General features: G+C 34.0%; 5 protein-coding genes across 6 annotated transcripts; 2 read left to right on the forward strand and 3 right to left on the reverse strand.

Moving 5' to 3' along the window:
- Positions 1-3,279: 3,279 nt before the first annotated feature.
- Positions 3,280-6,367, reverse strand: DCAF12 (DDB1 and CUL4 associated factor 12-like protein). The gene is made up of 7 exons (XM_018448579.1): positions 5,802-6,367; positions 5,283-5,738; positions 4,939-5,169; positions 4,375-4,659; positions 4,124-4,289; positions 3,588-3,764; positions 3,280-3,369 (listed from the first exon to the last, which is right to left on the reverse strand). The coding sequence occupies exons 1-6, from the start codon at positions 5,885-5,887 to the stop codon at positions 3,609-3,611; spliced, it is 1,380 nt and encodes a 459-aa protein (XP_018304081.1). The 5' UTR covers positions 5,888-6,367; the 3' UTR covers positions 3,280-3,369; positions 3,588-3,608.
- A 3,200-nt stretch (positions 6,368-9,567) lies between these two features.
- On the forward strand, positions 9,568-13,410 carry LOC108722988 (U3 small nucleolar RNA-associated protein 15 homolog). Its single transcript, XM_018448407.1, has 5 exons — positions 9,568-9,800; positions 10,941-11,523; positions 11,871-12,091; positions 12,632-13,070; positions 13,157-13,410. Exons 1-5 carry the CDS (start codon positions 9,711-9,713, stop codon positions 13,396-13,398), a joined length of 1,575 nt encoding a protein of 524 aa, XP_018303909.1. The 5' UTR covers positions 9,568-9,710; the 3' UTR covers positions 13,399-13,410.
- A 213-nt stretch (positions 13,411-13,623) lies between these two features.
- Positions 13,624-15,555, reverse strand: LOC108724631 (golgin subfamily A member 6-like protein 2). The gene is made up of 3 exons (XM_018451089.1): positions 14,583-15,555; positions 13,901-14,108; positions 13,624-13,809 (listed from the first exon to the last, which is right to left on the reverse strand). Exons 1-3 carry the CDS (start codon positions 15,424-15,426, stop codon positions 13,686-13,688), a joined length of 1,176 nt encoding a protein of 391 aa, XP_018306591.1. The 5' UTR covers positions 15,427-15,555; the 3' UTR covers positions 13,624-13,685.
- A 19-nt stretch (positions 15,556-15,574) lies between these two features.
- Positions 15,575-18,358, reverse strand: LOC108724640 (Tubulin binding cofactor A). 2 transcript variants are annotated; one of them, XM_018451101.1, is made up of 3 exons: positions 18,279-18,358; positions 16,169-16,688; positions 15,575-15,838 (listed from the first exon to the last, which is right to left on the reverse strand). In XM_018451101.1, exons 2-3 carry the CDS (start codon positions 16,296-16,298, stop codon positions 15,612-15,614), a joined length of 357 nt encoding a protein of 118 aa, XP_018306603.1. In that variant the 5' UTR covers positions 16,299-16,688; positions 18,279-18,358; the 3' UTR covers positions 15,575-15,611. The 2 variants fall into 2 exon arrangements, with proteins under 2 accessions (XP_018306603.1, XP_018306609.1); XM_018451107.1 differs by lacking the exon at positions 18,279-18,358 and adding an exon at positions 17,329-17,343.
- Positions 18,359-18,940: 582 nt separating this feature from the next.
- Positions 18,941-24,639, forward strand: temp (protein prenyltransferase alpha subunit repeat-containing protein tempura). Its single transcript, XM_018451077.1, has 2 exons — positions 18,941-19,302; positions 23,222-24,639. Exons 1-2 carry the CDS (start codon positions 19,226-19,228, stop codon positions 24,432-24,434), a joined length of 1,290 nt encoding a protein of 429 aa, XP_018306579.1. The 5' UTR covers positions 18,941-19,225; the 3' UTR covers positions 24,435-24,639.
- Positions 24,640-25,352: the final 713 nt, after the last annotated feature.

Below are 25,352 nucleotides of genomic sequence, written 5' to 3' on the forward strand. Positions count from 1 at the left end.
GTACGTGCACATTTTTTATAACACTCGATTAAAGAAACAATTTCTACATATCTGATTTCATCGCGATTTTATCTCGATGATTATTAACGTAGGACATAGAAGAAAAAAAAAGAGGACTCTTTATCGACATTTTGCGCCTTTTGTACGCGGTGTATACCCACTTTACACGTTATTTGTGATGATTGTCTATCTTAAGAGATGTATAGGTACCAAGCCATTATAATAAATTATTAACAAACAACAGTCTCGTTTGTCTCTGCTATTTGCTGTTGCACTTTACATCCTGAAAAAAGAAGGTGAACGACATATCAGTCTCAAGAGCTTGGTATATTTATTTACATAGATATACGAAGTCGCACATATATAAAGTCACAATGATATAGTTTATCCGTCGTTTTCCTCATTCAATTGAATTGTAGTTCGCGTGCAAAAGTATCTTCGTGTCATGGAAAATTATCAAAAATCACCGGTCACAAACCCTGCCACTGTGATAGTTTTATGTTTACACTATTACGATAGCTGCTCTTTCAACACGGGACAACTGTCGTCGAAGCACTTACAAGTATGGATTTCAAGTATAAAATTATCAATTTGTTATTTTTGTATGTTATTTGTTACAAATTAAGAGTGCACTGGAAGTGGCAGCGGTTTGAATTCGAATTTCTATCTGCTCGTCTTACATATTTCCAAACGATTTGAGGGGCGCGAAATGATGCCAAGTAAGGTCTCGAGAAGCTACCCGTTAACTATTGCTTGTTTATAAAAATAGGCTATCAGAGATGTTTGTGAGTGTTACGGTTAAAATATTGAATTTAAACGCTTGTCAGAGAGAGAGAGAGAGAGAGGGGGGGGGGAGGAAGGGGGAATGACACTTACAGATTTTTACATACGGTATTTTTCCGCGTAAAAATGTCGGACGTTAAATTGGATTTAAACATCCGTAAGTATCATACAATGAACGTATGCTGTGGTACGCTATATAGTGTTCTCTGGGTTACATGCTAAAAGATCTTCATCCTTCTTTTTTTTGGCGAAACAAATGCCCGTGCGGCCTCTCGGTGAATCCTATTGTATGTATGTATGTATGTATATATCGGCTCATTTATATAGAGAGATGAACGTGTATCGGTGAAACTACAGAGCTATCGGATACAATGCACACATTTATCTATATCTTAACGTAATATTGTGAGACCCTATAATTATTATACGTTAACAACTTGCAATCTCTCACTCTCACTTTTATAAATATGCAGGTCGGGAATATATTTTGTTAACATACATGCTCATTATGTACTATAACGGGGTTCAATGACGTTGACGCCGATCATTTCGTTTCGCCATTGTGCTATCTTATACTAGAATGCGGCACTCGCGACGACTCATCATACGATAATTGAATGCATTTAACAATGTGGATCTTATTTCGTTTAAGTACGCGTTACACAACATATTTATATTTATGCTAAACCGAGGAGGCTTACTTCCTGAATCGTATTTGAGCGTGTTCGACTAAAAATCGTCGAACTCTAATGTTACCGTTGTAAGATACTTAATGAGCTGACGATGGGAATACAATAGTATATGCAACGTATAATGGAAACAAATGCTGTCTCGATTGCACACAACACAAACGCGATATTTTTATATAATAATCACAGGTCGACATTTTTGTTACTAAATGCTTAATTCCATAACTTTCTCCAACATGCCAAATATCGCAGCAACATCGAGCTTGGTCAAACTTAAACAGTCAGATTATACTTGTGTTAAACTCAATAAATATTCAAAAGCTAGTGAAAAAATATAATTAATTCGAAACTAATTGTAAATAATAAATGGTGCAGTCCACTTGACGTTACAAATGCTTCGAAGCATTTGATTGACCATTCGGAAGAAGGAATTTCACTAATTGATCAATCAAAAAATTCTTCGAAGTATTTGTAGCATCAAGTCAAAGACCGTAGTCAAAGGCGAATAAATATAAAACATATATTTCTAGATAAAAATATTCTAGATTATTGTGCTATTGATGCATTTAGAATCTTCTTGTTTAAGCTATTATTAAATAACGCTCTTTGTCGGACACGTTAGTCGTTAGTAAAAAACTGATGCTAGCCAGGATTTCTTTGCGATATTATTTATAATATGTGAAATAGTAATATGTAGGTCAAAATTGATATTGCTATGCTAAAATAAGTATATGCTAAACAAAATTCATTGCATGTTGCTATTTCGAGGCCGGTGTTTCAACTTGATAAGTTTGAAATTTAATATTCATTATTAATATAATATTCGTTGACAATATATTTTTGTACCGCATTATATATATATATGTATATATATATATATATAATGCTTCACTTTAAATTAAATTAGGGATAAATAAATTCTCTTGAAGAAAATCTTTGCGATTTGCAATTTCATTCAATTGCATTGTAATTAACATTTGGAAAATTGTAACAACGCATATAATACACATATTATATTATACTTGCATGCAGAAATTACGAATCACATTTTCGCTTTTTTAACAACATAAAGTTTCACATATCATCTATGTTTGTCTCATTCTGTTTGATAAAAAAAAATAAATCTAAAATATTTATAGCGATTGCTTTTACAAATACAAATTATTTTGAAATAATTTAATATTGCCATGAATTTACCACAATGTTTCGATAATTTCTATAATAACTATAATAAAATATATGTTAGTAGTGATATTTTTTAACAATTTAAAAATAAATCAAATTAATTTAAATTTATTATACTCATAGTTACTAATGATCCTTTTTTAATCTTTTATCATGTGATAAATATATCGTCCAAATGAAAATTATATTCGCTCAAAGTATCAATGATGCTTATGGAACGCAGTTTTATTTCATCATGTAATATTTAAATACACACACACAATATTGATATTATTTTTAAATTATTATTTGTTCATAATAGAAATAGCGACCAGCGTTAATTTTTTATGATCTGATTTTACTTATCAGATCATTATTTTTTATGATCTGATTTACTTATAATTAAATTTATACAAAAAATTTATTCATTACTTCTAAAAATATTCAATTTTAAAAATTTTAAATTAGTGAAATAAAAAAGTAATTTTTTAAAAGTTTTTTTTAAATTAATTATCACATACATATGTTATAAGGTATAATAATGGTATATTTGTGTCCTTTCAACAAAACGTTTTTCTTTTATTATTTATAATTTAAAAAATATTACGTTTTTATAAAATATAAATACGTTTTTATGTTTGTAACAGGGTTCAGTATAATCATGAAGTTATTGTAAATATAAATTATTTCTACTTCCAAGTTTTCCATGTAATACGTAGGATTAATCAATTTTCTGGAAGAAAAAAGAAAAGAATCAATGAATTAAATAATTTCGAGGAAAGTTAAAAGTTTTTTGACAAGTTTATCGTCTTTTCGAGACCTAAAATATTAAATTAATATGAAACTTCAAACACACACGATAGCCTGTAATTTTGAAATCAAGCAGTCAAGCCTTTCATGATATATACATACGACTTATGTCCTAACTATTTAATTTAGCAATTATCATACTTGTTTCATTCGCTTAAATCTTCATTGCCATAATCCTGCGTAGTTGCCGTATAGATTTGCAGGCAATGGACCACCTGCTGTAAATAGTCGAGTACCCGATGCATCATAGCAATGTGTATAAATGGCGGGAGTGTATTTCACATTTTGGAAACCATCTATATATTCTTCGTCCGGAAACTGGTAATGGAATAAATACATAAATCATTCCATACGTAAAATGAATTAAATTAAAGTGACGTTCACAAATATAATAAAAAGTTAGATTTAAAATTGGAACATTTCCAAAAAAACCGCACGTGATTACTATTTATATTGTTACTAATATTTTCCTACGATATTTGACTCTTTGTGGACACGTCATATGATGATTCACGAAAACGTTTAATTTAAAATTAATTTGAATCTAAAAATTGTGCAAATCGATAAAGCATTCTCACAATATTTTTCAGTTATAAAATGCAATAATTATCTAATTATTTATAAATTTGAATACGAATATATGACTCATTACTTTTAAACAACACAATAAAACTTACCACATATCCTTTTGAAGCTTTTAACACAACAGTTCTATTAGAATTTATAGAAGATTCCAAGTATTTCTGAGCTCTAACATCATAGAACATAAGCATTCCTAGTCCAGTCCCGATAGTTAGGACAGATCCTTGAAAACTTGCTGATCTGATGCCACAACCACTATATCTGTATTCAAGAATTTGTTGGTATTATTAAGTGACTCTAGAATACTAAGAAAAAGTTAGATTACTAGAAAAAAAAATTAATTTACCTTGACGGTATTTTTTTAATTGGTTGTAATGTACGTGCGTCCAGTAGAAGAGTATAAGACCTGCATCCAATTGCGTACACACCATCGTCTTGTACAGCAAGACAAACGTTTTCCTGGCAGGCTGGCAGTTTTCTAGATATTTTCTGTTTGAAGGATTCGGCCGACCAGATATGTATAAAGCTATTGAGGGTCAAAGCTGCGATCTCCTTGTATGCTTTATTGAATGCTAGCGCTCGCACTTTCTGTGCGGACTTGCATTCCTTCACGCAGACAGGTTGAATCAATCTAAATAGGAGTAATAATTATTAGAAATTATTTTTAAAACTAATAATGGAATTAATAAAAATAAGTACTAAAAGCATTAAAATACAAATAATATTAACAATAATTATTTCCAGTTTCATGTTTCTGAATTTCTAATACCTCACTATGGAGTCATTGGATAAAAAAAATTAATATATTTTAATATCTATTATAAAAGGAAAATTATTCCGATTTTCTGCTTTTAGTGTAGCAAAGGAGACTTTTTAATTGTGACAATTTTAATTGTATATTCGATTTTACCTATGTGTAGGCACATCTGCTTTATCGGGAGCTTCAGCGAGATCACTATCTATACGCCATAGAGCCATTTTCGTATCTCTAGAACCCGACACTAAAAATTCATCATCCAACCAGCACATGTCGAATACCCAGTCCCTATGGCCACTTTCGCCGACGCAAACTGGATCTAAAGTCGGTAATCTATAGATCGCTATTTCATTACTATTTCTCGCGCCGGTGGATAAAAGAGTTCTGTAAGACAAAGATATAGATTAATTTACGTAGAATAAAAAATTTTGTTCTTTTTTTTTTATTTCTTTGGACGATAAGAAGTGATGAGAAGAAAAATCCAGAAATTTTTTTACCTCGAAGGATTAATTTGAACGGAATGAATGCCACATTGCTGCTCGGGCATAACGTTACCGCCCGGACTGAGCTGTCTTCCGTGAAGAGACGGAATCTGATCTAATTTTTGCGTCGCTACGTCATAAACCATAAGCTTATTGCACTTTGTACCGAATACTACTTGTCTATCACTCAACCACTGAGAACAGAATACTTTGTTCATGTTGTTCAAGCTGACCGAATATTCCTTGAATAGATCGTGCGTCAATATATGACGGGAACCGTATTCCTGATTAATATTCCGCACTTCGCGCGTGTTCGTTTCGCGTGCGCGCACATAATCTACAAAGTTGAAGGATGTTCTCAGGAACTGTTTGCCTTCGGTCACCGTCTCGGCTTCATCGTCGCTCGACTCGTAACATACGAAATCATCCGGCTTGTCCGGCTTTCTATTTCTTTCATGTCGTAATGCCATCCTAGAAAAAAAAAAACAATTAATTCAGTGATGCACGTTACAGCATATCATCAATGATTTTTACCTTTTAGATCGGCGATCGTCCAATCTGCTGCTGTAAGCACACGGAGGATGTCTTCCGTACACAGTCATTCTTTGCGTCTCAGCCATTATTATAATTTAACGTTTAACGGACTTTACAATATTCAGGCAACTTGCAAGGAACACTGAGTATTATTATTGAATAGGAAAGTCTTATTAGCGAAAATAAAAACAATACCGGTAATAATTATTTATGTCAAATAAAAAGAAAAAAGATTCTATATTGGCAACAATATTTGCGATTTGAACAATACTTTTTACTATGAATATAAGCAGTCTCTTACGAGATATTAGCTAGTTTTAACGTCTCCTCCCTTCTTTCTCTCCCTCTTTAAGCTTCTATTTTTTTTTTATCTAAGTGTTTATTTACAAAATTTTGGCAGATTGTAATAAGATTAATCAGTAAAGTCACATTCAAATTATAATATATCCTAAGATACGTCAGAAATTTCTAGAAGTTGACAAGAAGCTTTCCTTCCAGTTTTTCTTCCGTAAGGTTTGAGTAAAACAGGTTTTCCTTGTTGAGTAACTAACAGTGATAAAATAAGGAGGCACTATATATAAGATGATGTCTAAATATACTGATCAAACTGCTTCTAACAAGAATTAGTTTTTTAAATTTTGATTTTGAATTATATATTTTAACTATTATATTTATAAACACAATTGTATTTATATCATATCAATTGAATTTCTTGTAGCTAATAAAAATGGATTATTTTATTTCCACACTTTCACTTCTAAGAAAAAGAAATTTCTTAAAAATTTTTTCCTATAAATTAATCAAATTAGTTATTAGATTAAATAGTTATTCTGTTACTCCTGTTTCTTGCAAGCTTATAGAAGTCTTTGGAAATAATTGATTGGACTATTTGCTTGTACAATAAATAAAATTCTTCAATTAACATCGACAATCTAAGTATTATGAGAAATATAACGAATGTAGTTTTATTTATAGATAGGCTGATGCAAGATACATCCGTCAAGAAATATCTTCAATAATCAGCTGCGATCTAAAATAAACAAAATTTTCAGTCAATATACATTTTTAGAATGTTTACTTTTAGTATAATTAAATAGTATAAATTTACTTACAATTAGTATGAATTATATTAATTTATTACTGTATTTATTATATTAGAGCAATATTTCTCTCTCTCTCTCTCTCTCTCTCTCTCTCTCTCTCTCTCTCTCTCTCTCTAATAAGTCAATTTTTAAGAAACCCTATTTTCAAAATAATGATAAATGAAACATTTTTTTCAACAAAGAATTGACAACGTTAAGATAAGGACAAAATAAATATTAGTATTTCTATACATAGTGTTGCTCAATAAACGTCTATTTATCAAAGTTTCAAATGACCAAAATAAACATTTACAATGATATATCAGAATTTAATAACATAATATGGTGACATTCGAATAAAGAAATTTTAAAGATATTTTTCTGAGAAACAAGGAAAAAGAAGAAACTATATAGAAAATTCTTTTTGTATAAATCAGAACGGCTGCGTTCGGCGCTACTAGTTTGTAAGCATCATTTGTTCTTGTTTAATATTTGATAAACAAAACAAGGATGAAAAATGATGCTTAAAATGCTGTGAATTCCAAAGGGAACGCAGACAGGAACAAAAACATTTTAAAGAAAAGGTCTCTCCGAAGAGACGAAATTAGAAATTTCTTTTTACGAATCAGAATGTTTATCTTCGTAGGTTTTTTCTTCGTACACGTTTGAAATGTCTCAGCGTGTGTTTAGATTTTTTTGCAACGACTCCGAAGTTTCTACCTGTTTTCTGTTACTTCCGTTAAAGGAACCTGAATGAAACGAGTTTTCCCTTTTTTTTTCTTGCGGTCGCTTACCGTTTTTCGGTAATTACAGTTGTCTTGTACGAGGACAATGAAAGTCACGGGTGGCGATTTACGATAGTCGGGCCGCGACAGGTATCCTCTGCCTCTTCGAGTTCGACGTACGTTGGACGTATAATTACACCAGGACTCCTGGGTCCGTCCAGATCGAGATCGCAGCACCGCGCTCCACAAAGGAGGGTCAACTGTCCGTCCGGGACCGATGCCCGTTCCTCGTTGCACGCTCTTGAAGTAGCTGGAATCGACGCGTGTAACCTCGCTCGCCTGCCGTAAGCCTACGAGCAACGTCGTTCGCGTGCGTTCTGGAGTGCCGTGCGACTGGAACTACGGAGAGACGATACGCGGCCGATACGATCCACCGTGGTCATGATGAGCGGCGAAACGTACGGGGTGATTGCACGAACGGCACCGCCATGTTGAAGGCGACGCTTCAGCGCCTTGATAATCCGAGAGAGACCGTCGTTGCAGCGTCGACAACGATCTCAACTCTGCGTGCCACCCGGGGGGGAGACGATGATGTTTATCCCGACAGCATGACAGGAACGGCCGGCACGTTAGGTGTGCGTGATGACCTATGATGGTTTTCCACCACGTGCACACCTACAACTGTCAACATCAGCTTGACGTTTCCCCCTTACCCCTCTTCACCCGCGGGGTCATTTAAACTCTCCCCTCCTCTCTGACTCGCTATCGTTGCTTAGTTTCAGGCGTAAAGGAACGTTCCGAACAATGGTGATGGCTGCGTTCAGGTAGTTTATTTTGTAACTGTTGGAACTTTTCTTCTCGCTGATTGGATAATACTTTTAAATCTACAGGAATATTCTTATCTCAACGAGAAAATTTCTAATAGTCGCAAAATAAGCTTTCTAGACGCCATCGATGGCGAATCGAAGAGAATAAGTTTATTTTTTTTTATCGTTGCTGAATCTTGTATACTTTTTGTACTTAAGGCTGTGACACACAAAAAAACTTAAATAATAAGTAATAAAACGTAAACAGTAAGCAAATCGACAGTTTGGATTTATTATTTTCTTTTATTGTTTATGTTATTTATTGCCTTGCGTTCTTTACTGTGATTGGCCAATTCGTTTACTGTTTTACATTTTTTTGTGTGTCGTGGGCTTTAAAGTGATATTTGAAATTTGATAAAAGCGAGGAGAAAAATTCTAATGCAGTGTAGCAATAAAAAAATTAATCTAATGGGCACTTTTATTATTGGACAAAACAATCGGCTCGCCGAGCGATTGAACGTGATTGGTTCTTACTTGTGTATCCGGCTTGAATGTGCCTAGCGATTCGCGCTTGCGACAATAGGTCTGTTCGCGTTACTTGAAATCCCTAAAAATTTTTGAACTTAAAATGAGATAGATATATATTTGGACGTTGAAAGGAAAGAAAGCGAAGATGCCGAGTGCAAAAAGTGCATGCAACGCGAACAGACCTATTATTGCGTTCGCAAAGCATAGAAAAAAGTTATAATCTTTTTGTCCAAATTCGAAAGGAAGATTTTACGTTAGATCTCTTTTACGAGGTCAGTCCTTTTTAGCTAAAATTCCTGCTACGGTTCATCTTTCTTAACTTTCTCTCATCGTTGGAGAGAAAAGAGAAAAGATGAACCATTCAAGAAGTTCAATTAAAAAAAACAGGCCTATTCCAACACTAAACTGCACAAAAACTCTCTCGCTTTCGCCAAATATTAAATATATATCTATCTCACTTCAAGTTCCATAAAAAATAGTTTAGCCACAAAAAACAGACCCGTTGTATCAACGATTCTACACAATTCCGCGCTCAGTTCATTCACGTTGCTTGCACTTTTTGCACTTTTTGCACTCAGCATCTTCGCTTTCTTTTTCTTCAACGCCCGAATGTATATTTATCTCGTTTAAGTTCGAAAATTTTGAAGATTTCGAGCAACGCGAACAAACTACTGTTCTATCTTGGAAACTACCACAAATATTAGGCACGCCGAAAATCTCTCGATATACTCATTTTGGACTGTTTTTATAGACTTAATAACTTTAAAAATGACGTCGTTTAAGAAAATAAATACCAAAGTGTTTGCTCGAACAGGACCGGAATTAACTGAAGATAATATATATTGGAAGAAATATGCGGTATGTATGTTTATGAGTTTGTGTGAAAAAAACGTGATTCTCCTTAATACTACGTCCACGTGTGCATACATAACCTGAGTAGATTCACCGATTTGTTTTTAGGTTTTATTTTTTTCTCACGTTTTCTAATAACAAAAAGAAAGAGAACAATTTCATTCTTATGAAATATAGACATATAGATTTTTTCCGATAGTATTAATCTAAATTGAAAGCTCTGATCTATTTACTTATGAAATGTTGCTCGTGACGTTTCAAACGTATATAAAGAAAAGCCTAAAAAGATAAGAATTTTCTAATTTTGTCGCGCGTTAGAAAAACCTTATCTTTAAAATGTCTTTGTTCGAATGTCATATAAACGTTCTGATTTCATACAGAAAGAATTTTCTAATTTCTTCAGGAAAACATTTTCTTTAAAATTTCTTTGTTAGAATGGTGTATAAACACTCTGATTCATATACAAAGAATTTTTTAATTTCTTTAGAAAAATCTTTTTCTTTATTAGAATGTCATCAAATTATATTATATCTGATATGTTACTGTATGTCTTTATTTGGTGATTTCTGAATATAGCATACATTAATATATAAGACTGTAAAATAAGTAAGGTCTCTGTTTCACAAATCTGTATTTATAATATAAATATAATTATAAACTATTAATTTATATTTTTAAACAGATTTATTATACGCTGGGGGGCTATTAATTTATATTTTTTAAATAAAACTTTTCTATACTTTTCATTTGGTTTATATTTTCATTTGCCTATAATAAATGTCTGATATATTTAAGACATCTCTTAGATTTTTAACCCTTAGTATATGCAATTAAATCATTCGTGCTCAGCATATTTTTTTTCTTCGAAAAACTAAGCATCATTTAGTTATAACATTTAGATACAATTTTTTTAAATATATAACCTTAGAAATACTTTCTAAAGATATTAAAGTATATGTAAGAATGATTTAATAACCTTTGTGTATTTATTAAAGTGATGAAAATTAATCCAGAACATGAATGATCCTCTGAGTAAAGGATCAGAAAATTATCGTGTGTACTAAGGGTTAATTTTTGTAGTCTATGCATTAAAATTATATTTGTAGAGAATGATAAATTATTTGTGTGAATTATATATGTTTACAGCCTCCAGTTTTAATAAAAGAATTTGGTCAGATAGACTACATTGACTTCTCACCAGTAGAGCCACATTATTTCGCAACAACCTGCTCAGTACGAGTACAACTGTATAATCCTATCACAAAATTAACCACAAAAACTTACAGCAAGTTCAAAGAAGCTGCATATGGAGGTTGCTTCCGTAGAGACGGCAAGCTGTTGTGTGTCGGTGGAGAAGAAGCAGTGATTAAACTCTTTAATATCAGTTCAAATAGCATGTTGCGAATCTTTTCTGGACACAAGGCTGCAGTGCACAGAGCTTTCTTCACAGCTGATGATGTTCACGTTGCCTCATTTTCAGACGATCAGACTGTAGTTTTGTGGGATATACCTAGTGAAAAACAATTGACAAGCTTCAATGAACATACAGATTACGTTAGAGCCGGCGCAGTAAGTCCTGTATCCTCTGATGTGTTATTATCTGGTGGATATGACAAAATTGTGAATATGTATGATGTCAGAACGAATAAGAAGGTATTTAGTGTTAATCATAACGCACCAGTAGAAAGTTTACTTTTCTTGCCGACTGGAGGAATATTTCTGTCAGCAGGTATAATATTTATGATAGTTTGATTATATTTTACGTATCATATAATTTTAAAGAATTTTCAATGCGCAATTCAAATGACTACATATGTAGTATATAAATTCACATGGAAATTATAAGCATCTAAGATCTAGTTTTGACTGTTATAGGCTTTAAATTCTTACTCGTTGTGTATTCACATTATATGGTTTTAATAAGTCTTTTATTATTGTTTAAAAAATTTTATAAACTTTTTAGTAAATAATTGTATAATAATTATACATATTATTATATACACATTCTATACTATTTCATACAGTTGAGGCTTTATGTATAAAATTGTTTGTTATTTATTTATCTGTGATTTCAAGGTGGGACAGATATTAAAGTATGGGATGCTCTTGCGGGTGGCAAATTGATCGCGAAAATTACGCAACATCATAAAACTGTAACTTGCCTGAAAATTGCTTCTAATGGTAATAGAATACTGTCTGGTTCGTTGGACAGGCATGTTAAAGTTTACGATGCTGGAACATATAAAACTCTTCATGCTTTGGATTATCCTAATGCGGTTCTCAGCATAGGAATTAGTGTAAGAAGAAAATATTGTCTTTTTGCCGTTACCGCGTTAAATCTACTGTCACATCCATACTTATTTGACCCGGGAAATCGTCTGGGGTGTTTTTATATTTTTCCATTTTTAATAACTTTACTTTCTTCTTTAATAACTGTTTTTTTTTACGAATCTTTAAATATACAATTTCATCGAAAACCCACAATAAGAAAGCATTTTAATAAACAACTTTATTTTTCAAAAATACTGTCATAATAAGCTACTTAACGTTTAATCTGTTTGTAATATTTGTCTGGTTTCTATTTACTTTTTTTTAGAAAATTGAGTAAATCTATATATCCGTAATATTCTCAAAGACTAACAAATTGGAAAATATTCAATAATATGATACATTGTTATATGATAAGTGATTTTTAATTGGGATTTAAAAATATCTCAGGTGATCGTTTACGTAAAACATGACTACTCTCGGATTAATAAATTTAATCTATTTAATATTATAAAATTGAATTATTTGTAAAAATTGATACAGTTAAATGCATTAATATTAAATTGCAGGTAGACGACGAAACCGTCGTAGCTGGTATGGTAGACGGTATGATTTCTGTTAGAAGACGCGAGGAAGACGTGAAAGATGTAATAAAACCGAAACGAAAGAAGGTGTCATATAGGCATGCAGGAGAAAATCTGCATGTGCGAAGTATTGACGTAGTCGTGCACCAAGAAGTCAAAGAGGTAATGAGCAAGCACGATGCCTGCTTGCGAAAGTTTCAATATAGTAAAGCGCTCGATTGTGTCATGATGAATTATGTGGTTAATAAAACGCCACATGTCACTGTAGCGCTTACACAGGAACTTATTAGGCGCGAAGGCTTAAAGCGAGCTTTGGCCGGTAGAGACGGCAAGTCGCTAGTTAATATTATTAAATTTTTGAACAAATACATTGGCAGTATACGTTTTGGAAGAGTATTGTCGCACGTAGCGAATGTGTTATTAGGTAAGTTTTAAATATTTCCTTTTAGATTTCTTTAGAATCTCACATATTTTTTACATTAATAATAAAATCTATTCTTTGTTTAATAGACGTTTACGAAGATCATTTGGACGAACTGTCAGAGGAAACACGAAAAACGTTTGCTATACTGTTGCAAAAATTGCAGGAGGAAGAGCAATTAATTTTAGCCTTAACGCAATTGCAAGGTTCAATGCAAATGATATTGTCTGGCGCTGAAACATCTTCTTTACCTGCTGTAAAAGAAATTCAAAGCTTGGAACCGTCAAACGCCGCTCAAACAGAACGTGATATTGTTTTAAATATAGCTTAAAATAATTTATAAAATATTTAATTGTAAAATAATTTTTGTAAAATAGTTTTTTGTACATAATTTTACATTACATTAGCATTAAATTTCTCGAAATATAAATAAACAAGCAACAATTTAAATACTTTCCCCTTAATGAATAAGTGAAGAATAACAAATTTAAAATTTTTCAAAAATTAATTTATAGTGAAAAAGTTTGTGGTGTATACAAGTCATAAGCTTAATTGAAAATATTCTAGCAAATTGTTTTTTATTTTTTTAAACTTAAATTGACACGTCATTCGCTTATTTCAAGAAGTCTCCTTATTGAGACATTTTTGCCAAGCAGCAGAAGAAGGTTTTTCAGGCACTATCCACCCAATTGGAATCGTTGTCGCATCATTTTCTGAACTGATGAACTTATCCCAGGCCTCACTGAAATGCAAAAAAAGATACATTTTCTCGACTGAAAAAAATTGATACGATATCATTTGAAATTAATTACGTCTTGATATTAAATACATACCGAATCGTGATAAAACTATCTATATCTTTATAGGATTGTTCAGCAGCCAATATACTTGTTCCAAATAACACATTTTCCCAATCGTCGAATAAATTTTTCGTTTGTTTTTCGATCCTCTTTTCGTTGTCCGTTTTTAGCATTAATTTCAATTCCTGTTCTTCTATTGTGTACTCGCGATCCAAAGTAGTCCACTGTTCTATTAATTTAGGTGTAATATACATTTATAATTAAAAATAAAATAATTATAATTTATATTATATTTATATAAGCAACACAATTAAAAAATCCTAGCTTGTATTAAATACTCTATTATTAACCATATTTTATATTTATTAGAATTTCTTATTATATTGTTATTTACCGATATATCTATTTTTATTTTGCATTTTAAAAAATTTAAGTTTATTATTTTTATCATTGAAAATAATGATATGTACTGATGGAAAAATTTGTCCGAATGTGTCTGAAATTGTCCGAAATGTAGTCAAAATGTGTCTGAATTCGTCCTAAATGTTTCCGAAAATTGTCGAGATGTACAAATTCGGACAGTTACAAATAAAATAAGATACTTTCCATCAAATTTCGGTAATACTGTCTGAATTTCTTAGAATTTATTTTTTATATTTTTCGGACCAACTCTGACAAATTTTTTCCATCAGGATAGTAAAATAAAATACACTACCGATGGTATTGTTGAAGGCTTTCTCGGTTGCTAAGGACAATTTCTCGCCCCGTGCTCGAGCAATATTCGCCTTGATCTCTCGTAAGTTCCGTAGTTCTTGTAAAATCCCTAGATACTTTCGTGCATCGTTCCTCTTGCTTCGAACATCAGATAAAACCATATCCGCGTCTTTGCGCAAATTCTCCTCTTGTTTCTCTTGTTCGATTACCGCCTGTTCTTTTCGGATCCATGCATCAGCTTCTGCATGTAACCTTGCTCTTCTTTCTTCCTTCATTAACTTCTCCTTTTTCCATTCTTCTCTTCTAAGTCGTTCTCTCACACGTTTCTTCTTACGTTTCTCTAAATTGTTCTTAACTTTATTTAAAAAGTTCACATTTTTTATAGTTTTTAAGATTTCACAGATTTCATGTTTTGCAGCGTTACAGGCACTGACCTTCTCTTGCCATTCCTCTTCCGGTAAATTAAGGTTGTTCTTAAGTTCCGCGCAAAAAGCCTCAAGTTGTTTATTTAATCTAGCCACGGACATCAATGCATTTTTAGTGTCCGCGATCTTAAACGGATCTTTCTGTTTGTATTTGGTAGGAACTACTGAATCTGTCTGTTGGATGAACTGTTCAATGATCTTTTCATCTTCTTGTCTTGTTCTTATTCTATCGATTGACGTCGCATTATTAACAGTACTGTTATCACATGTTACATGGCTTGGATAAACATTATAATATATATTCCCACCGTAATTTACATTGTATGTAAATGGTTGCTGATTTATTGGATAGTACGTGTTAAAATGCACATTTTGATAAGTCTGTCCAGTATCTTGTTGGAAAGATTGATCACTGTACATATTTATTTTAATATGTGTGCATTCAAATGAGAAAAATGACAAAAAAACTTAAACTATAATAGTTAGGCTATAAGTTTTAAGTGTAAAATTAATCAATCTTAAAAGGTTAGTAGAGGAAAGAAATAAAAATGTATGTTGGATAATATTCGAAAATAATTTAGCGAAAATCATTAAAGAGCACTTTTTTAACACATCTGCAAGATATCTCCTTCTTTCGGCAACTGTTCTTCCGCTTCCTGCAATACTTTTTCAGCCTCAATGTAATCTTCAATTTCCTTTAAATCTTGCTCAGTTTCCAGAATCTTCTTGAGTTCTTCAAATGCTTTAACGAGACGTCTTTGACAATCTGGTACCATCATAAGGGACTCTTGAAGCACCTCCTCTTGCTTCTTTATGTCGTAGCCGTCTTTATCTACAACAACACATGTAAAAAAATTGTTTAATATTAATTTAACAATAATATCACTTCAAAGACTTTGAAATTAAAGAAAGGAAAGCATCTTGTGAATAAAATTGATTTAAATATTAAAGTTATGATCCTATGAAACAATTGTTTCACTAAAAACATTTATAAGCGCTTTAATAAAAATATTTTTTAAACACTACAAATTGAATATTATATATCAGATGAATCTACGCAGTAAATATTTCCGAATATATTACGTGGCTATGAAAAAAGTTACGATGTGAAGTGATAAGGAATTGCATCCTTCCTCCCCTCTTAACTGAAAACGATCCTCACCCTGTTCTTTCAACTTTTGTATCCTCTCGCGCTGTTGCGCCGCCTCCTTTTCGTACGTGACCTTTTCTTTCGCGAGACGCTTCACTACTCCTGTCTTAATCTTGAGCGTTCTTATACGCGGGTCAGACATTATTTGTTGTTCGCAAACGGACGCTTCACCTTTTTGGGGACGTCAAGGACGAGAGAAGCTGGAGTCGTGGATGTGCGTCGAGGAATCGACAGTCTCTTCGCTTTCTTTTCTTTTTTTGCCTTATTAGGCAAGGATGAGTCGATAGAAACGGAATTGTGGCACGATGAGGTTATGTACAACTCACGTTCACTTCACTTCGTACCGTTCGACTGCCTGACGTCACGTGACATTCGTCGAGATCTCGATTTCGATGTCACGTCCGTATCGATATTTTGCCGCGGTTTGTTTCAGTTTTCAGTCAGTCTCGTAGGCGGTTTCTGGGTTTTTCATTATTACAGTTGCTTTTCATTTCCACCCAAGTGATATTGAGACTGTATTCCAAATTTACTGCTGAAAATTTACTTTAGTTTACGTTACGTGCACTATAAATTTTTAGTACTGACAACACAGCCTGAGTCTAATAATTTAAGATGTGAATATATTTTATATTCATATAATAACGTCTTACTTTGATGATCCAAGGCTGTGTTCCAAAATTTACTGCCAGTACTGAAAATCTATAGTGCACGTGACGTAAACTATAGATTTTCAATACTGGTAGTAAATTTTGGAACACAGCCCAAGTTATCGGGTAACAACACAGGTTTATAACCTCACTTTTAACGTGAGTTAACACGCAATGTTTAGAAGATATCTTTGGCCGTATTCCAAATTTATTACCAGCGCTGAAAATCTATAGTTTACATTACATGCGCTGTAATTTTCCGCACTGATAGTAAATTTGGAACATAGCCTTTATGATGTCTTATTTTAAACATCTTTATACACGTGCATGTCCTAAAAGATGCTTTTATGATATTTCTATGAGGTTTTTTTAGGTCTACTGATTCTATCAATGTAAGATTAACTTTAATCTCTGTTCAACTTACTGGTTTATCTTTTCCCAATACTAAGAAATAGAAATAAGATGAAGATGAGTAAATTGAACCGAGATTAAAGTTAATCTTGTATTTGTCAAACTAGATCTTACATGCATGTTGTCTACTGGGAAGATTCGATCTCTCGTTTGTGCAGATTGTAAAAAGTTGAATCTCACTTGTCACACTGAGAGAAAACAAAATAGTTCCAGCAACTATAAATTTGGCAACTTTTGCAATTGAACTACCTATAACTAGTTTTACAAAGTAATAGAAACTAAAGTAGTGCTGAATATTATAAAAATATAGTCACGATAACAAATTGTATGCACTATTAATTGGTAGTGAAGTAGTGACTCAACTACATTGAGTAGTTACTTGGACTTCATGCAAATAGATATAACAATTACATTTTTCTAGTTTAGACAAAAATTTTTAAAGTGTCGCTCAGTACGAGTAATACGCGGCTTTGTCACCAGAAGGACGTAGCGGAGTTCAGTTTCTCCTAAGAAGGAAACCACTTGCTTACAATAAAAGGCGCAGCTTTGGTTTCAAACTTGGAAGACAAAAATAAATAAGAAATACATACACAAATTTGTAACTATGTATTATAAAGCTTTAATAAGAACAATAAGTAAATTAAGTGAACTAAGAAAATATAGTAATATTAACTATTTATAAATTGTTTATATGGTTAATGTACTATATTTTCTTAGTTCACTTAATCTAGTATTCTTATTAGAATTTAATAATATGTATATAGTTGAGGCGCTATTTCACTACAAATTTATAGTTACTGATACGACTTTTTTCTCTGAGTGTAGAATAAAAAAGAACGTACATTCAACTGAATCATGACGTCATAAATAAGAATTATGAATTATCTGAGTTTCGGTGTAAAGAGAAAGCAACTTATATTACGTCGTGCTGCAGTAAGCTCGCTAGTTTTATTACGATCTATAAAACGGGAAACGCAAAAGAGCCTTCGTTTTATCGCACAACAAGCGCTGGGATATGACGCGATTATCGTTATCCAAAAGGATCTAGTAAGAGCAAGCTTTACCTTTCGCCTTATTATCGGGTCGCGGTATTATCGCGCTTCGTCCAATGAGAACATATCAGACGTTTACGGTAATCAACGACACGATAATTTTCTGAAAAGCGATAAAGAGAAAACAATACCTAGTTTATGCAGGAAGTTTATACTTAAGTTTATAGGGGTATGCGATATTTCAATTGTTTATCAAGCATTCAAAGTTGACGTTTTACGACACTCTACGTCCAATCTAAAATTCAGATGTAAACTTTCGTTTCTTATTCGATGAATATCTTTAAATGTTTCTTAAAATTATTTTAAAATCAAAGGAAAATTTTAAAAGAGATTAAAATCTAGGCGATTCGCTATTATACGTGAAAGTACTTAAATAATGTATAAAATGTGTGCATTTTAATTAATAGCGCATATTAATTAATTATAAATTATATATTACACATTATATTATATATAATTATAAATGTTATAAAAAAAATTAGAAAATTATTCATAACCAAAGATAGTGATAATATAATGATAAGATAGATACATATCAATTAAAAAATTTTTATATTTAATCGACCTGCAAGAAAATTTGCGCGTCGCACAAAGTAGGATTCGATTCGGTGCGCGGTAAGAGTCGCGAGGCCGGGGCCGGGGCCGCGTGAAGTTGGCGAGCCTGGGCGGCGCGCCCGGCCCGACTCGCGACTGACTTCGCGCCGCGCGCACCCGAGCGTGTCTGCTTGCCGCACTCCGGCTGCATCCGGCTGCTCCGATAGCGCTTCCGCAGAGCGAAGTGCCGCACCGCCGTATACGCCGCAACGGGACGCGCCGTGCGGGGCGGCAGAACAGAAAGAGGGAGATAGACGGACGGAGGGTGGAAGTGAGAAGGAAAGGACGCGAAGGGTGGTGTGTCACACTGGCGCGTCCGCCGTCGATTGATACGTCCACGAGGGAGATGTGATGCGGCTCACACGATGGTGGACAACGAGTTCCCGGCCGCCGAGAAGATCCTCCGTGACATCGAGAACACCGTCCGGAGGAATCCCACCATGTGAGTTCGCGTTTTTTCTCATCTTTTTCCTCGTGAATAAACCCGGAAGTCTGTTGCACCGCGCACGGGCGTGTTTTGCCGTCTCTAATCCCGTTTCTCGTGACAGGCAAAGATTGAAATCGGTAGAACCGCGGCAACGACTACTCGACCGTCGTGAATGCGCGAAAAGCTGCCACACCGCGTTCGTTCCGTCATTTACACGAGACAGCCGATCGCACTTCCGCGCGTTTGTGGTGTCGCGATTTTGAACTCGGTGCAAGTTACGATCAGTTACGATCGTGTTACGATCCCTCGTCAGGTTTTCGTCGGTTCTCCTCAAATATATCTTCTACATCCCGTTACGATTGTTATTTTCTATCTTTTTCAAAGTCTAAACGCATTTATACACGTCGATTTTATTCTTGATAATAGGAAACGTGGAGTAAGAGAGCTGCTAAGCAGACGAAGTGGTCCAATTTATACGCGTTATCGATTTAAAATCGCCGCGGAGTTACTTCGGTGGATCCTAACCTAAAATGGCTCTCCGAGAGAGCCTCTCGTTTCGGAGCCCGCACTGTAACGCCCGTAAACCGGCAACAGAACTTACGGAACACGCACACGCGATCCTAACCGCGCAGTTGCGAGGGCGGAGTCTTCGAAGGGATGGGCGGTGAGAGGGCGAGGGGAGGGAAAAAAGCGTGCACCGGTGATCGTGGAGGCGAGTCGACCTCGCGATTTTAACGCGACGATCGATCTCGCGCGCGCCAACTTTCGCCCACGCCGCTCGCCGTCACGGCGACCGTGCCGCGATAATAGCCGCGAAGTTGACTGCGAGTCTATCGCGAGTCACGTGCTCCAACTATAATTGACCGCTGCTCTAGATCATAATCTATGAAATATTGAGAGAGCGCGCTCGATTTAACATTAACTCTCCTGGTATTGTCGAAAGTTCCATTATCGGATTTGATAAATTTCCGTTGAGATTTATTAAAAGTAATAAATCTCCGTAAATATTTATTAAGGAAACTTCAATGCAATAATAAATGGTAAATGTTTTTCTTTCGTTTTTTTTTAATTCGTATGAATTATTTGACCTTTTTTTTGCTCGCGTGATTTCTTATATTTCGCGAAACTACAGTTAAGTCCATTCTGCAATTGTGTAGGCGTACATTGTTAGATTCGCAGAAACACAATGGTAACTCGATCCCTTGAGTTAAATAAAATTTTGTTATTTTTAACTTTCATGAATATCAAAATATAAATCCATTTCTGTGGTTAGTTTCAAAGTAAACAACGTCCATATTAGTGTATGCACTTAGTGAATAATAAACTAAACTTAATTTAAATTTAACAAGTTAAATTGTTTAACTCCATTGTTTTAAGTTAAATTAATAACATATTGATAGCAGCAGTGGTGATCTATAGAAATGATTAAAAATGATTCAAATTGGATATAATTTGACATTATAAATTTAATAGCGTAGTTGTAATTTGTAAATGGTTGTAGTTGCAAGAATTGATCAATCACAGTTGAATATGAGGAGAATATTCGATTGTGATTGGTTAATTCTTACAACACAGTCACTCACAACTAATATGCTGACGCAATTGTAAAATAGACTTAATAATTAGTCAACTATGTAACACTGACATAGGAAAATTGCGGTTGGCACTCAGCTTATTCGAATTACTCTGAGGGTAATTAAAACCAATCTTCTTAATCCTAGATTTAACACAAAACGTGTCTCATGCGTATATAGAGAGTAATGAGCAAGCATTATTAACGCCCTATTTTACGTTTATTCTGTTTAATTTCAAGGTTTTGAATTCACATGTTAATATGAATGTGAGCTTCCGAGTGCTGTATAAAAATAAAAAGTTAAAACCGGCTCCAATTATTTTCTCGAAAACGCTTGTTAATCTCGTTATCCCGGTTTTGAGCTCGAGATTAAAATAAACTCGCATTCGCGACTATGATTAAGTCAAAATAAAAAATCTACAACGTCAAACATAGAAGAAGTGTGCGACGGAGACAAAAAGATGGTCATGCATTATAAATAATTAATCAGCTTGCGTCCGTAAAATAGCACCATCCGAAGAGCATCGAGTGCTAATAATCGCGATTTGTTTGCCATCCTTAATTCCACTGCGTTATGTACTTGGTTTTAATTACTCATTCATTTTTACCAGTTCCGGTTAAATCGCGGCGAAGAAAGAAAAAAATTTCAGAATTGTGTCTATATACTTGCGGATTCTCCTTCAACTATTGGAACTTCGGTGTATGTGTGATTATAAAATTTTCTCATATACATGTAATTGTATCATCTTACATAACAGGCTTTATGTAATTTCCGTAAAATCGAATATAGAACTCAAATATAAGGAAACTCAAATATAAGGAATTAACTATCGGGAAACTATTTTACAGGCATATATTTTACTTGCATATAAAAAGTAGAATATAGTCTTTTATTTAAGTTTTTTCTACAATAAATTAAAAAAGAATTCATCAAAATCTAAAAAAAAATCTTTCGTGGAAATCGCGGAAAAGGATTGTTATAAACGTTCCTTTGTAAAATATATTCAATAGTTCATACTGATAACTAGAAATTAAAGTATTGTTTAAATTGTTAGACTAAAAAAATAGAGAACTTCGAACACGGACATAAGAAGACTTATAATTTTATGTGAGAGAGATTATAAACTTGCCGGTGCAAGCTAAACTCTTCATTCCTACAGACATCAGCATTGTGACGAACAGTTGTCTTATCTAGCTGCATTACCCATGACGGATTTTAATTATACATGTTAATAGATCATAGCCGAATATAGAAATAATTTTCTAAACATTTAATAAAACGAAAATTGTTTAGATATTAAACGCACTATCTTAATTTCTATTTATCACTGAAAACATTGATAATTACTTGTTTATTTTTTTCTTTCCTTGCCTTATATTCACACTGTTGAGAATAATTATACATATTCTCTCTTTCTCTTTTTCTAATATTAATTATTTATAATATAATACATAATATTTATATTACTCGAAATGATTATATATAGACTTTTATTACGATTAATTTTAAGTATTAAATATATTAGGCTAAGTAATAAGAAATATTAATTTTCTTTCTCTCTCTCCTTCTGTCGAAGCTGTAATGCCAAAATTTGTAATACAATTATGTTGGATCTATAAGATCCATTTAATTTATATTAATTAAAAAGCACTTTATATTAATTAAAAAGCACATAATTAATTTGAAGAAACCAAAAAGACATATCTCGTATAAAAAAAAGAATAAATACGTATATTTTAACAAGAATAATCCAAATTTTGCAGATGTAAAGAAAAATGAATTATTTGACATTTTTGTCAGAGATTTATAATTAAGTAGGTCCAAAAAAAAAACAGGTCCTCTAAATCAACTCCGGAGAGTGAATGTAAGCAATGTACGAAAACTTGGAATAATACACTGTTAAATGTCAAAGGGGCAACGATTGACTTCAATCCCTTGAGTTAAATAACATTTTGTTATTTTTAACTTCCGTGTGTGTCAAAATGTAAATTAATCTATTTCTGGATTGAATTGCTTAGTTTTAAAGTAAACAGCGTTTATATAAATATTAACGTATGCAACTAGTAAGTAATAAATTAAATTTGAGTCAAATTATATTACGTTTCTTGAATTAAATTATTTAACTCCATTGTTTCAGTTAAATTAATAACGTATTAAATAGAAGCATCGATGACCTACAGAAATGATTAAAAATAACTCAGATTGCGTATAATTTGATAAATTTAACAGTGTATAACTATTTTCACTTTCCTTAATTTAAAAGTCTTACCAAAAATAATTTACGGACGTTTTTTTTTCAAATTTTTTTTACACACAAAGCGAAGCGACAGTTTATAGTCGCGACTTCTCTGTATCTCTAGAAGGAGCTTCGTGATCCTGCCTATGGAGGATAGCGAGAATCGATCGCCGGTGTTTCACCAGGAGGACAGCTTGGGCCTGGCGTCGTGGTGCGTTCAGCCGCTCTACGTGTACACGTATCGCCGGCTGCTGGAGTATCGGCGGACGCGCCATCAGCGGCGCGAGGAACCCAGCACCGTGGCGAGATGGCTGCTGGGCGCTCTTCTGTTCAATCCGAGCGTGACCATGTTCTGGAATATGAGACGAGAACTGGTGCGCGCTGGCAGGTTGGACCCGCGCGACGAGCTATCCTTCACGCGGCCGGTGCTCTATCACACTCCAAAGTGCTTCGAGGCCTTTTCGTATCGAAGCTGGCTGATGCCGTTCGTCCTGGACGCCGAGCGGACCGATGTCGCCGAAGCACTCGCGAACGACGAGCTCGAGCTCGTGCAGACCTGCGCCGATCGCTACGCGAACAACTACCACGCGTGGAGCTATCGACGCCACTTGGTCACCCTGTTCGAGTCTCGTGGTTTACATCATTTCAGCTTCGATAGCGAATGGATGAGTACGCTCATTTGGTGCCGGCAACATGTGTCCGACCATAGCGCGTACTCCTATCGGCAGTTCCTGCTGCGAAAGTACATCCTGGCAGTGGTCTCCTCGGGCAGGGAGACGCACGACAACTCCGGTTACCGTTCCATCAGGTACGACGGCCCATTTCTCTACATGGGTCGTCACGACCTCGACGACGACGAACGGACGTTGCTGGAACGTATTCGCGAGGTCGCGCGTCTGGAACGTGATCACGGTTACTTGACCGCCGACGTCCGCAAACTCAGGTGTTACCTAACGGCGTTGTCATACTGGACGGAAGAGTGCTTGTATAACGAGCAGTACATCACCTTGCACGATAATCACGAGACGTTGTGGTGCCACCGTAGGTTCCTGGCGTACTTGATCGCTGTTCTCACCGCCGCGTACGCGAAGCACGCCTGTTACCGCGAGGACGATTTCTGGGACGCTCGGTGTCACGACGAGCCGTCACTCGCATCGCTCCTTCGCGACAGACGTTTCACTACCGATGACGATTTGTTAATGGCGGCTCACGTGATGCTCGTCAAATCCTTTTGCTCGGTTAGTGTCGGTATCATTGAGATGGCGGTCAAGCGCCCGCAGGAAAAAATATTCATCGAGAGATTTTGCAAGTATCTTGAGAGAATAGGCTTACGATGATCAGGATTAGCATCCTGAGATTTTGAATTTGACGAAGGCGCGATGAGTCGATCGTATAGGATTTTTCTTGTCATCAGGGTGTGTAAATATAAAAGTAATAAGCGTGCAGGCGGTCGCGCATTAATGCTCGCACAATAATTTGTTGCAACACAATTTCTCTCTTTTTTGTGATTTCGTATCGTCTAAGTCACGTTAAGACATATTCGCAGGGTTGGGTAAGTTAATGTTTTTTTTTAACTGAATAAAGTTAAAGTTAATGACTTTACAACGTTAATCAAGTTAAGTTAATATTGAATTAACTTAAGTTAAAAAAAAAAGTTAATTTCGAAAAAAATTATTTTTGAAGTCAAAATGTCCTAATTTTTCTTAAAATGAGATTAAATAACAACTATCATATAGATTATTAAGTAAATTAAATTTTTGATTTTTTTATTCACATATGATGTAACATATAACTTTTTAGGTTTTTACTTTTTAATAAGCCTTCAGCCCCATAAGAAATGGACCAATTACAGTCAAATATTCTCCTCGCATTCGACTGTAATTGGTCAATTTCTTATGACTTAAGGCTTAAAACGCTTATTGTAGATCCGGACTAAGTCTTATGATATAAGGCATAAGTCAATCAAAGGGCTGTATTAGCATCTTAAGAAATTACTTAAGATGGTCTTAAAATATAAACGAATTACGAATATACGCCCTTAGTCTTATTATATTTTATTATTTTTCTGAGGCATTTAAAAGAGATAAAAATTTTTAACTTAAAAAGTTAACGTTTAAAAGTAACTTAGTTAAGTTAAAATTTAATGCATTTAAAATTAACTAAGTTAAGTTAAAAGTTATTAACTTTTTAACTTTTTTTTAACTTTTAACGTTTAGTTACCCAACACTGCATATTCGATATATACGATGTTATTC

This window comes from Mycetomoellerius zeteki, unplaced genomic scaffold (genome assembly GCF_001594055.1).
Source record: "Mycetomoellerius zeteki isolate Tzet28-1 unplaced genomic scaffold, Tzet1.0 scaffold106, whole genome shotgun sequence".
NCBI classification, from domain to species: Eukaryota; Metazoa; Arthropoda; class Insecta; order Hymenoptera; family Formicidae; genus Mycetomoellerius; species Mycetomoellerius zeteki.

Coding starts and splice junctions, on each gene's coding strand:
- DCAF12 (XM_018448579.1), bottom strand. CDS start 5,887: ATGGCTGAGACGCAAAGAATGACTGTGTACGGAAGACATCCTCCGTGT. Junction 5,739..5,801: donor GACGATCGCCGATCTAAAAG/GTAAAAATCATT, acceptor TTTTTTTTCTAG/GATGGCATTACGACATGAAA. Junction 4,290..4,374: donor ATTAAAAAAATACCGTCAAG/GTAAATTAATTT, acceptor TCTTGAATACAG/ATATAGTGGTTGTGGCATCA.
- LOC108722988 (XM_018448407.1), top strand. CDS start 9,711: ATGACGTCGTTTAAGAAAATAAATACCAAAGTGTTTGCTCGAACAGGA. Junction 9,801..10,940: donor TATATTGGAAGAAATATGCG/GTATGTATGTTT, acceptor ATATGTTTACAG/CCTCCAGTTTTAATAAAAGA. Junction 11,524..11,870: donor AGGAATATTTCTGTCAGCAG/GTATAATATTTA, acceptor TGTGATTTCAAG/GTGGGACAGATATTAAAGTA.
- LOC108724631 (XM_018451089.1), bottom strand. CDS start 15,426: ATGTACAGTGATCAATCTTTCCAACAAGATACTGGACAGACTTATCAA. Junction 14,109..14,582: donor AGCCTTCAACAATACCATCG/GTAGTGTATTTT, acceptor TGTATATTACAC/CTAAATTAATAGAACAGTGG. Junction 13,810..13,900: donor GATAGTTTTATCACGATTCG/GTATGTATTTAA, acceptor TTTGCATTTCAG/TGAGGCCTGGGATAAGTTCA.
- LOC108724640 (XM_018451101.1), bottom strand. CDS start 16,298: ATGTCTGACCCGCGTATAAGAACGCTCAAGATTAAGACAGGAGTAGTG. Junction 15,839..16,168: donor ACAAAAGTTGAAAGAACAGG/GTGAGGATCGTT, acceptor GTGTTGTTGTAG/ATAAAGACGGCTACGACATA.
- temp (XM_018451077.1), top strand. CDS start 19,226: ATGGTGGACAACGAGTTCCCGGCCGCCGAGAAGATCCTCCGTGACATC. Junction 19,303..23,221: donor GTCCGGAGGAATCCCACCAT/GTGAGTTCGCGT, acceptor CTGTATCTCTAG/AAGGAGCTTCGTGATCCTGC.